The 13226-nt window shown below is 36.4% G+C and overlaps 1 protein-coding gene and 1 pseudogene across 4 annotated transcripts in view; both read right to left on the reverse strand.

The window, feature by feature from the left end:
• The window catches only part of MYO1D (myosin ID), a 284752-nt gene that overhangs the window by 117786 nt on the left and 153740 nt on the right, over nt 1-13226 (reverse strand). For all 4 annotated transcript variants that reach the window (XM_016152543.2, XM_036223793.1, XM_016152542.2 and 1 more), the window contains exons 17-19: nt 12131-12354; nt 7982-8126; nt 7357-7461 (exon numbers count right to left, since the gene is read on the reverse strand). In XM_016152543.2, coding sequence (XP_016008029.2) covers nt 7357-7461; nt 7982-8126; nt 12131-12354 — 474 coding nt within the window. The remainder of the gene's footprint in view (nt 1-7356; nt 7462-7981; nt 8127-12130; nt 12355-13226) is intronic.
• Nucleotides 6270-6388, reverse strand: LOC118604211 (annotated as a pseudogene).

The raw sequence follows: 13226 nt of genomic DNA on the forward strand, positions 1-13226 counted from the left end.
ACAATGAAATATAATTTGGCAATAAAAAGAATGAAGAATTGGCACGTTATAATATGGATGAACCTTGAAAACATTGTTAAGTGAAAGAAGTCAGTCATAAAGGACCACATACTGTATCATTCCATTTACGTGAAATGTCTGGAATAAGCAAATCTACAGAAACGGAAAAGTAGATTAACGGAGATGAGAGGTTAGGGGAATGACAGCTAAGGGATGTAGGGTTTCTTTTCAGGTTATAAAAATGTTCAAAAATTGACTGTGGTGATGAATATATACTCTGTAAATATACTAAAAGCAACTGAATTGTATGTATTTTTTAATATGGTAAGTTGTGTGGGATATGAATTATATCTCGATAAAGCCGTAAAAAAAAATGTAACCCTTATTTGAAACACCTCATTTTTGCACCTTTCCTAATTCACTGGGAAGGTGTGTTTCAGATTAAATCCCCTAAAGTAGAATGGCATGTGTTATTAAATCTGCATGTTCAAAAATGGACAGTGCTTTCAATTTGCCTACGGCACAAATAACTATCTCCTAATTATTACTATCCATAAAAAGGTCAGAGAAGGCAGTGAGTGCCTCACATAGAAAGGATTCGAGCGGAAGCTAAGTAGGCATCTGATGTGGGTGTGGTATAGGGGATTTGTGCTTCGAATAGGAAGTCTAGGGGTCTCCAAGTTCCTTCTCCACTATGAGTCCTTTACTTGACTTTCAAGGTCTCCTCTCTGCCATTATTCCACTTGTTTGGCTTTATTTCTTCAAGGGCTCTCTGCTCTTGTCTGACATGTTTTCTTATGTTATGCTCTCTCTTATATCTTTATGATTTTCTATTCTTTCCCTTTACTCTTTATATGTATATTTCAAGATATTGCTTGAAGCATTCCATTACAAAACCTCTTTAATTCCTGTAGTTAAAAAAATAATCATCTTTCCTCTGAACTTCCATTCTGCCATTGTATAATAAATATACGGAATATATGTAGAATGAAGAATGAAACAAAAATTAACACTGAAGCCAAAGAGCACTAGGTTTTTCTTTTAAAGCAGCATATCTGAGAACATGAAGAGCATTGGCTTAAGTGCTTTTGCTAATGTAAAACACTGGGTACATCTTTACTTTTTGTTTGGGAAAAAAGATGGGAAAGAAGATTGGCTGATGCTTATAAATACCAAGACAATCAAGTTAAATCTCTCTTTAGCCTGTATCATCTCATTATGAAGTTGAGCTACTCTCTACATCTCTCTACTAAAAGGGCAAATTTTCCATTTATTATTGGCAAACTTTAATAATTTCAAGGATAGTTGACTTGTAATTTTTAGACCATTGATGTTTGTTATTAAGAAATACACTTGTTCAAATAGTAGTGTAGAACACTGTGTTTTTAAACTTACAGTTGAAGCTATGTTTGGCAAAAAAGGTTGGTTTTACCTACGAATCTGGTGACAATCTAATGACTATAACCTCACTAATCTAGGTCTAATTAACTCAGACAATATAAAAGGTTATACAGATTGTCTTCAAATTAGAAGTACATAAAAAAGTTGTTTTCTTTATCAAATAACTACAAAATAAGTTATCAAAATAGTTATAAATAAGATTAAGAAATTCACTTCAAAACAAAGTAAAAACCTTACATACAATTGTATGACTACCTTTCTTTTTTGTTTAGCAAAACTAATATATGGCAAAAGAAATTAGAATGGTTGTTGTCTTTGGTGGTGGTGAGACTTGGCTGGGAAGGGGCATGAGGGTGCCTTTTAAGGTGATAGAAATGTTCAATATCTTGATAGGATTGTAATTTACATGGTGTATGTACTAGTCAAAACTCAGTGAACTATATACTTTAGATTTGTGTATTTACCTGTATATTAATTATACCTCAATACAAATGCAGAGGCAAAACAAAAACAATGTATAATCTCGAATATCCATGAGAGATTTTTATTTATTGCCTTATTATTTCATGAACAGTAATTCTATCTTCCAGCCAGACTGGAAGCTCCTTGAGGGTCGTGATCATATGGTACCTTTTGTCTAGTGCTTCGCAGCCCCATTTACAGATGTGGGCAACCAATAGCATTTACTACATCCTTGCTGATCAGCAGGTTTTGAGAAGACTTTTAATCCCACGAGATAATTTCAAGGACTCCTTTTCTCAATCAGTGTTGTTGATAGAACTGTCAGACTGGAAAACAGATGGAAGAGGCTGCAGCACGCTGGGGAGACTGCATAACATAAGAAAAAGAAATCCCCAGCTGGCAAATAGAAACATAGTTGCTCAATAGCTTAAGTCCCCATTGCCAAGTCTGGTCCTGGAAAAACTTTATTTCTGTACTGAAGAAAAAGGAACTGTGGACTTCTTGCTTTTTTATTTTTGTGGCTGCAAGCCCCTTTATGAGTAAGCTACCTCTTTAATGAAAGGCTCTCTAACATAGCATGCACTGTGTAAGTACATGGACTGCTGACTTGGAGTTATTTATTCGCTTGATTGGAATTGTTGAGATTTATTTGTACATTTTTTTTTTCTCATAGAGTGTCTTTTCCATGAGTTAATTTAACTTTTCCCTTCACAGTCATGACCAGCTATCACTACAAGATTATACTATGCACACAGAACGCTGACAGGCCAGAGGAACCATCCTGAGTGAAACATATCTGGAGAAACATATCGGTGTCTGGATTTGCAACACTGTATGACTGGTAGTAGCTACCTTTATAAAGTATTTAGACTCACAATTTCATTGAGAAAAGTGTCTTTTAATAATCAGAAATCTAAAATGGGATTACATTTATTTTTTTCTACATTTGTTAATCCAGCACATGACTTGTATTAATTTTAAAAAAAAATTATAATGGTCACCATTTACTCCAATTAAGTAATGTGATAATTCCTCCCCACCAATTTGCAATGTGCATTTTTAAGCACTTTGTAAGCTGCTGATGATATACAAGAGAATGGCATGAAGCCCTTGGTTATAATAAGAATCTGAGACTAGCAGATAAGGTTGAGACAGATAAGAAATCTGTATATGAAAATAATTTATTACAATGTCTAAGGAAAATAAAACTAGGTAATGTGACTGAGAGAAAATATACATGTGTGTGATTTTGTAGAATGCTGCTTTATTAGAGAGTCTGAAAATGCCCACAACTGCAGGTAAATCTTTTTCTAATGGACAGAATTAATAATGGGACATTTTATAAATAAGTAAACTACGTGCTAACTAGCATGTTTCAATTTTAGATTTGGGTAACATTTAAATAAAGATACTGAGCACTAAAAATTTCTGAACAACTACAACGTCATGTTTCTCAGTGACTAGAAGGAAAAGGAAAGCAAAACAAAATGACAAAAATACTAAAAACTCTTCACTAAGAACAGAAGGCACAGTTGTGATACATAAACTCCCTTCCCTGCTTCCAAGATCTTACTTTCAAGATGCAAAGAAGTTAGAGATTGATCTGAGAACATTGTTAGCATTGGTAGGATATACAGCTAAGTAAATTTGGGTGGGGCACAGCAGGATATATTGCTATAGGTAGGATACAGCAAACGAAAATTCAAGTTTTAATTTGAATTTTAGTTCGTCTTCTCCCTTTTGCCTCATGGTTTTAGAAATCCATCAACTCTCTTAACATTTCCTTATAACCGAAGTATATTTTTCAATCTTTAATTTGACAAAAATGGTGTCTGCAATTAAGAGTAAAACAGGGTCTATGTGGTGAAATAACTTTTGGTAGTAATTATTCACTTCATATGGCAACAGTTTTTGCCATAAAAGGGAACTGGCACTGGTCGGAAGGCTTGAAACATGCGATTGTAGAGCTTCTACATCAGCATTTTCTAAGTTATTTTGCACAACACTAGCTTTATGTGATGCTTTGTGCAAGAAAGGGTTCCAAGTCAAGTTGGTCTGAGGAACAATGCAAACCACAGCCTCCCCTGGGATAGCTGTAACCCACGAATATATTAAAAGCTCTGAGAATTCTGCATTTAGAGTATGTTTAACTGTTCACCCAGCATGTCCCAAATACACTGAATTATGGAACTCTTTCTGAAGACACATTAATATTCAACAGAATGCTGGTTTGTGAAAACCATGCTGGAGAACGCTAACCATCATTTGTATACATCTTAGAATATGGAGAATAGAGAACATCTAAGATGAAATCTGAATAATAAGCAAAGAGTGTTCCTCATCTATTGTGAATTCATATTGAGAAATATGAGTGTGTTACAAAAGAGTATAAAAAAAACTTTCTGTATAATTTCACAAGGTCATAAGTCAAAAATAATAGGCCGAGTGGTAAAGTGGAGAGTATTGTTCCTTTTTATGGTATGTCCAGGAGATAATCAGGAAACTAACAAACAAAAACACTAAAGAAGCAATTTTACTGAAACTCTGTTTAGGAACATCACATTCTTTTTTATTCAAAAGTGTAATTTCTAAAGAGAAGAGGTCATAAATCTTTACCTTCTGTTTGAGCAACTCAAATCATCCTTAAAATATGCATCAAATGAGTGGGAAGGATATCATGTAACAAAGTAAAAGCTTTAAGTTGCATAACTTAGCTAAGTCAAAATGGAAAGAAAACTTTTTACATACATATGTAAATTAGTAAATTCAAACTTAATTAAAATAATTATGGCATAGGAATACTAATTTTCTTCTACTTAAATTCATAAAGTAATAGAAAACTTAGGCTATAGACTTAGCATTAGATAAGATCTCATTTTATTTTTTCAATTACCTCAGCTAAAATTCTCAATTAAAGGAAAAAAAATCCCTGTCACTTGCTTTTGCCTGAACACTTCTAGTGATCTGTTTATAGGTTTAGTCAGCACCACAGGAAGCCGGAGATTAAGTAGTCCTGGAAACTTAGACTAGAAGTGAGAGCAATTAACAGAAGTGTCCTACCTTACGGGGCATTTCATAACTGTAGTTAATAGACAGTGGCTGCTTCATAAAGGATCAAAGCGGAAAAGCAGAGGGCTTTACTGAAATTGTGTCAAGTTTATCTTGGTACATCCTTGGGATCAAAACGTTCTAAAGAGGACATTATCTAACCTATAATATGAAGAAATGTTATTTTTCATTGAACTTAGAAATACAGGAGCACGACTAAGAAACTTTCAGTTTTACCCAGTAGGACCCAGGGAGAGACATGCTGTTAGATCTCAGATTGTCATCACTGGAAAGACAGAAGCAGAGACACCAGGCTTTTCCATAGTAGATGATAATGGTCAAAAACATACAACTCTCTTTGATCAATAGTTCTGATTGCTAATTTGACTTCCCAGATATATTGATACTAGAAAGGAAGTATCCTAGATAGGAGATATGAAGACTCACTGAAATGGTACATTCCTTTGTTAAATTCACAAACTGGCGTCAGGGCTTATACTTTCTTGTGAATTTGGTTAGCAAAAGTCATTTCTTGATTGGCCGATCGATTCTAGGTATACTTATAAAACAGAGTTTCTAGAGCTAAGAGTTCAGAATTTACTCTGGACTTTGGTAACGATCCCAAGATATTGCCAGTGAGCTTTCTTTGATGACATTTATTTCATTCTAAGTTTAAAATTGGCTACTATTTTGTTAAGAAGTTTATATTACATTGAATTGATCTCTTCTTTCTTAGACTGTCTGAACAATAATAGTTATGTTTTTTTGAATTACGTGGATAAAGTTTAATCTTCTATTTTATTATTTGGTCAGTCTGGCTAATGGTTTGTCAGTTTTGTTGATCTTTAAAACAACTTTTGGCTTTGATTTTTTTCTAGTCTCTATTTTATTGATTTCTGCTCTAAATCATTATTATTTCCTTCTGATTGCTTTGGGTTTAACTTGCTCTTCTTTTCCAGTGTCTTAAGGTAGATTTAGTTATTGACATGAGATCTTTCATCTCTTTTATTGCAGGCATTAAATTTCCCCCTAAGAGGGCTGCATCCCTATAAGTTTTTGTATATTGTGTATTCATTTTCATATGTTCTGATTTTCCTGCGATTTCTTTGACCATTGGTCATTCAGGAGAGTGTCATTTAATTTCCACCTATTTGTGCGTCCTCTAAATTTTTTTACTGTTTTTGATTTCTAATTTCACTTCATTATGGTCAGAGAACATATGACTTCAATCCTTTTTTTTAAAAAAAAATCTTAATTGTATTATTTTTTTTTAATTTTTTAGGTGAGGCAACCCTTGGTTGACCTCACAAATTGCAGAAACCTTGTCAACTTATAACCCCTTATTTTTTAATTTTTTATGCCTACAGTACCTGGTCTTCCTAGGTGGTCTCCCATCCAAATACTAACCAGGCCCAACCCTGCTTAGCTTCTGAGATCAGATGGGATCAAGCTTGTTTAGGGTAGCATGACCATAGACCAAACTTTTTAAATTTATTGTTTTAGGCACTACCAACAGTGTTTCCCTAAACTCTTGCAAACACTGGTTGTTATCAACATTTGGTCTGTCAAATTTATAGTTAAAAAAATATTTCTTTATTTTGATCTGAATATCACTGCAATTATCTACTTTATGAATATTTGAAACAAAATACCTCTAAAAATCACCTAAACCTGGACCTTTGTTGTGAGGTAATTCTTTATTATTTTCTGAATTTCTCTTGTGGATATTGGCATATTTATGTCAACATCTCTTCTGGGGTCAGCCTAGGCAATATTTTTCTTAAATTCATTCACATTTTAATTTTATCTGCATGATTTTACAAAATGCTTTTATAATTATTTCCATTTCCTCTCTATTTTTCTAAACAAGTATTTTCTGGGTTTTAAAAAACCAGCCCTGCCCCTTGCCTTCCACTTCCCAACTTCCACTCTTCCTCTTCCTCAACTGCTTTCATCTTCCGGTAAATAATAGTCCACACATATCCTGCATCAAGATAAGCAGATATAGTCGTAGCATATAACCTTCTCCACCACCTTCCAAATCTCACTATGTCCTCTCTTTTACGAACGAGGTTCTTCCTCCCCCTCCCTCTTTTTAAAAAGTAATAAAATATGTATAAAAAGTACTACACGACCATTAAATACAAGGCAGACCAGGAGGTGCTGTGAAAGTTACACATGCAGTGAAATACAAGTCCTCGATCCTGTTTTAGAAAGAAATCGTTACCAAAAATATCAACTTCCCTTAAGAAAGCTTGAGAGCCTAATTCTAAAATTGTAGTGGCCTCGGCCCTTCCATCAACGCCTCACCACAGACAGGTATGGCTCATTGATGATGTAGCTAATTATGCATCTACTGTTATGTTTTATTGTGGTCATATCTAAGTAAATTTCATCTGAATAGGCCTTTTCTTTCCAAGGAGGTCTGTTTCAAGATTGCCTTACCTTACGGACGTGGCAGGAAAAGAGGACGTTCATGTATTTGTCCTTCCGTTTCAGTTCATTGGCAACGGGCACAAAAGTGCCTGAGGTCTGAGGTGTGTCCGGCTTCTGAGAGAAAAAGGAAAGGTGATAGAATGAGCATTCTTAGCATTTCAGATGAAAAGGCAGTCTTTTCGTATACTGTTTTATTACTATGCTCATGTAATTCATACATGTACTTTTTATCTCCCCATCCCAGATGATAAGCCACCAGATAGTTGTCTTAACACCAAAGGTCCTATAAAACCTTTAAGATAAGGAGTGAGAGAGAGAATGAAATACAGCTTTTGGAATAATTGATATAAAGGTGGTAGTCAAAAATTGTCGAATTATGCAAGAGAAGGTTTACATGGTCAAAGCTAGGTTATAGAGTATACCTAATATATATAGATACTAGACAGACAACTCTTTTTAACATGGGATAAACATCAAATATTGTACACTTAGAAGCATGAAAACTTTTAATTTAGCATCTCTCATAGAAATTTAGTTTCTAAAAGTGTCAGTCTCTATAAATCCTTGGAGAAAAATTCTTCTCTTTCTTTATTAAGGGAGCAGGAGTGATTCTGCTTTCTTTTCCTGTACTTACCGAAGCAAGATAGTTGCCCTCCCAGGCCCTTTGGAGCCCAAGGTCAGCCCTGTGACCCTTCAACATTTCCATGGCCGCAACCTTTGCCCTGACCTGGGGCAGATCTGAAGCGGGAATGCTCTTGATGAGCTGAGATGCTCTCCATCTATAGGTAAATAAACAAAATGTATTGGACTTCAGAAACACAATATCATTCATTCTTAAAAAGAACTGAAGCTGCCATTAAGTAGAATTAAACCAAACTACTTGCACGCTACTCTAAAAAAAGTACACAGAACTTATTAAAATACACATAGTTTTATGTGGACAGATATTTGTAAAACTTGCTTTGTGTGTTTTGAAAGCAACTAGAATTTAGTGATACGTAGACTCTCATAATACATATCATTAGGGTATAGCAACTTAGGATTCATCATTCATTCATTCAACATGTTTTTAGGTAAGTACTAGATTCCAGATGCTGTTCTAGGCAGGGGAAGCGCAACAGTAAACAAACAGATGATGGTCCTTTCTGCTAGGTGCTTATATTCTAGAGATCAGACACAGACAATAAACAAGGCATTGAGTAAACTTGCAGTAAGTATGATGTCATAAGTGCTATGGAAGAAAGTAAGTAAAGAAGGACAGGAGTGTAGCAGAGGGAAAGAACGGGGAGCAGGTGTTATTTATACCCACCACTAATAAGGATATATGAACAGAGACCTACAGGAAGTGAAGGAGCAAGTTGTATGGATATTTGAGCAAGAGTGTTCCGGGAAGAGAAAACGGCAAGTGCAAAGGCTCCAAGGTGGGAGCTTGCGTGGTGTGTTAGAACACCCGCTGTGATGCTGGAGCAGAATGAGCAAGGAGAGTCACAGGGGGGGAGGGCAGAGGGAGCTAGGACCAGCATCTACAGAGCCACGGAGGCCATTAGCAGGACTTTGGCCTTTGCATGAGATGAGAAGCCACTGGAAGGTTTTGAACAAAGGGATATGACCTGACTCCCACTTTACAGGACCATTCTGATTGCTGGAGGAAGAAAGGCTGAAGAGGGGTTGGGCTGGGAACAGGATGACCCATTATGAGGCTACTTCCATAATGCACACGGTAAAGGATGGTGGCTTAGATCCAGGAGGTTGGGATGGAGGCAGACATAGGTGTTGGTTCTGGATATATTCTGAAGGAAGCACCAATAAGACTTGCTGATGGGTTAGATGTGAGAGCAAGAGAACTAAAGAGGATTTAAACATGACTTCAAGGATTTTTGGTTTAAGCAACTAAAAGCATATACTAAAAATAATCTGTTCCTGATTGTGAAAAACAAGTCCAAGGTCTTTCACACTCTTAGCAGCATCCTAGTCCTACGTGATACTCGTGCCCTCTTTTCTGCCACAGGAGCTTGAAGCAGGGCGGCTGGGAGCAAACCCAGAATTTCCTTTTATCAGATGAAATCAAGATCAGTGGTTGTCAACCTATGCTTCCATGAACGCTAGAATGAGATTCAACTAAAAATCTTTTCCCACTTTACAAATATAAAATGTTAGAGAGATTGTTTCATCTAGAATTTCCCCGAGATGTATTCTTGTTTCAAGATTGTAACTCGAGCACCAAGTTTCATTTTCAGTGGGGAGAGGCCTTTGCTCTGCCTGTTGGTCTTTTTCACCCTGGACAGTGGCGCAAGGCAGGGTCCACACATGACTGACTCCAAAGGCATGCTGGGGAATTTGGGGCCTGACCTAAAAAACCATGGAGAGAGCCACACTGGCTTTTCACCCATCAAGCCAACTGCCATCGATAAATATGTATAGCTGACAACAGCTGTAGCCATAGAAATCACCAGCCTTAACAACATGAAAAAGGGAAAAAAGCTGGGCACGAACAAGACCCCCAGCCTTCCCAGAATGAAAAGAATTACTATGAGGAATAGGAGCGAGCTTAAACATGGTTAGACACACCCTGAGACCTTAGGGAAAAACCAAAACCCCACAATCGCAGTGCAATATTTTAACATACTTCTCTTGGCATTCCACAGATGAAAAAATTCAAAAAATACATAGGATATAGGGACTAGACCAGGGGTTGGTAAATGATAGATAGCCTGTGCTCATGGCCTGGTTCTGGACTGTTCTCGAGCTCAGAATGGTTTTTACAGGTTTAACACAAACAGGACAGAACAAAATAAAATATATGACAAAGAATACATGTATCCCACAAAGCCTAAAATATTTACTATATGGCCTTTTACAGAAAAAGTTTGCCTTTGTACTAAATTAATATAACTGGCAAGATCAATCCTCTGTGTGTGCATGCGTGCATGCATGTGTGCGTGCGTGTGTGTACGGTCAACAAACAGAGCAGAGACATTATTTTCAAAATGCTCATTGACTATATAAGCCCTGTCTTTTGCATCTTCCTTATTTGTCACCATATTTCTGGAACCTCAGTCAATGTCTGTGGCACAGCAGGCGTTGAGTTAATATTTGCTGAATTAATAAATTTTACAAGAATTAATTCCAGGCCATACATAAAATGTCAAAATGTAACAAGTAGGCCATATAGGCCATAGTGTAACATAAGCAAAATCAATTAATTTTTTGCAGCCTTTAAAATATTACACAGATCTTTATTGTCATGGACAGGTTTTCAAGATTAAGTCAAGTCATATAACCATACATACAACCCTGCTTAAGTAAGAAGAGAGGAAAAAAAAAAGCCCAAATGATACGTGACTCTATGTATACACACTCACAGTAAGAGCAAACATTTCCAAAATGCTTATTATGTGTCAGGCACTAACGGAAATGCTTTATTTATATTTAGTTATAATCCTTTCAACAACCCTATAAGCAGGTACTATTATTATGGCCCTTTTACAGATTAGGAAAGTGAAGCACAGAGAGGTCAACTAATTTACCCAAGTTACATAGCTAGTCAGTGGCAGAGCTTGAATATGAACCTAGACTCCAAGGTTTCTGTTCTTAACCATTGTATCATGCTGTCTCTTAAGTGCAAGTGTTTGTAAACACTTAGACAAAGATTTAGAAGGAAACAAACTGATTGTTAATGAGTGGTTATCTCAGAGGAAAGAAATAAAATGGGGAGACACAGAGGATTTCAACTTTATATCTTATACATTTTTATATAATTTCACTTTTTAAAAGAGTGAGCATGTATTCACCTATCACTTAATTACTTTTTGGATTATGTCAAAAATGCAGATTACAGAGAATACAATTCATGAAAAAAATCTGTGCATTAAAAAGACCGACAAGATTTAAAACTAACATTTATAGTTTTGTATCTGGGAATTTAAGTACTTTTGCTTTCGGTAATTCTGTACTGCTTGATTTTTTTTTTTATAAGTACTCATCTCTCTCTCTCTCTCTCTCTCTTTTTTTTTTTTAAAGCAAATGAGATATGAATTAAAGTGTTTTCCTCCCATGCGTTTTTTTTCCCCCTTTTGATATCTGTCACCAATTTACATTCACTATCTCAATGATTTCATAGTGTTCTTTGTGGAACGTTATGACACCACATGAGCACATTTAAGGACTGTTAGCTCAGTTTATGTGACTAGATAGCTGCAGCTAAGACACAGCTAAATATATCTGGTGCACACCCAACAAACGAGCTCAAAGAATGAGGAAAGAGGTACGAATAACCACAAGCTCAGATTCGCGGCAGTTTTAAAAAAAACGAGGATCAGTTGGAAAGGTATCAAATTTTACATGGGTGTTTATTGTATGTATGTTTGTTTGAATGTATGTATGTATGACATGTACTTTAAAAAATAGCTTGCTCTAAAAAAGTTGTTTTCTCCCTTGTATTTTAAAATCACCTGTGAAACTTTAAAGAGGACCTCTGCTTGGGCCCCAGTCCCCAGCTCTATTAAACAGGACAGTCTGGAGGTGGGACTTGGGCAGCGGTTACACATTATAAACTCCCTGTGACTCTGCAGTGCAGAAGGACAGAAAACCACTGCTCTGAAGAGATGAGCAGATTTTCTAGTTTGAGTTATATGTTGTAATTTTAATAAAGATTCTTTTTTTTTTTTTTTTTTTTTTGCTACTAAAAGAAAGTAGAGTTGGCATGTCAATAGCTTATTTAAATATGACTTGATCCAGGGATTGTGGCCATAAATGGATGTAGTACATACCAACAAGTTCTTACCTATTAAAAATTGCTTGTAGGGCCTCCTCAAAACGGCGAAGAACTTTAGGAGGTGTTGGCCACTTCACATGCTTCCCGTAGTCTCTCATGGTCTTGACGCCATGGAAGCGTTTCGTCACCTCGCGGATGTATGACTTCACTTTGTGGCGCCGGTAGTATCTGATAATTGTCAGAGCGGCCTTGGCCTTCTTGTACCGCATGCGGGCCAGGGCACCTCGCCACACCTTCACAAAAGAGTAAAGAAATGGAAAACGTTGCTGGCTGCTTAGTAGTAAGTAGATAACTTTGAAATCACAGATGCTCATCTACTTATAAACTCAGCTGGGGAACTTGGGTGTGTCAACAAAATCAGCCAGAGCATCGGCAGAAGCACGTCAGTTCTGCAAGCCACCAACAGATGGCACCAGGAGTCAGGTCGGTCAGTTTGGTTCCCTTGTCTAGCCACTCATTATCTACACTGGGTGTGTGCTGAGTTTGAAACAGTCCTGTTTTAACTTTACAGTCATGAAAAGAAAGCCAAAATACAAATATTTTTGGATGAATATTTTAATAATGATCAAAGGAAACAAGATGAATCAGAATCAAAAGCCATCAACATCTATAGTTCTCTTACGAACATAGCTTTACACAGATTGTATACATTGGTCACTGGTGTAGAGTCACATTGGATTCACAAACTAATTTACACACAGCCTGTGCCACCTCTCTTCGAGGTGCTAGGAAAACTCTCAAGAATTTAGATGCATTCCTGGGGAAAGAGTCAAACAGACAACTAATACCATACGAATCTTTGTTAAAATTTTTTCTGTTCTCAGAAATGAACTGGACAATATATAAATGTCTCAAGGCCAAGCATGGGGAAGTCAGAGACAATGATATATTCTTGGGGGATCATTTATCCAGGTTCCTATACTTCTCAATCTCTCAAGTAAAAAGAAATTTGGTATAATCTTTAATTCATCATCGGCTCTTCCCCTATATTATCTCCACCACCAACCTGACCCTTTCTTTCACAGTATTTCTGGTATGAACTTTCTTCTCCCTTCTGCTACTACAGTCTCCAACACCTCACAATACTCTAATTGCTTTCTTCGAT

Source organism: Rousettus aegyptiacus, unplaced genomic scaffold, assembly GCF_014176215.1.
Source record: "Rousettus aegyptiacus isolate mRouAeg1 unplaced genomic scaffold, mRouAeg1.p scaffold_m13_p_6, whole genome shotgun sequence".
In the NCBI taxonomy this organism is placed as follows: domain Eukaryota; kingdom Metazoa; phylum Chordata; class Mammalia; order Chiroptera; family Pteropodidae; genus Rousettus; species Rousettus aegyptiacus.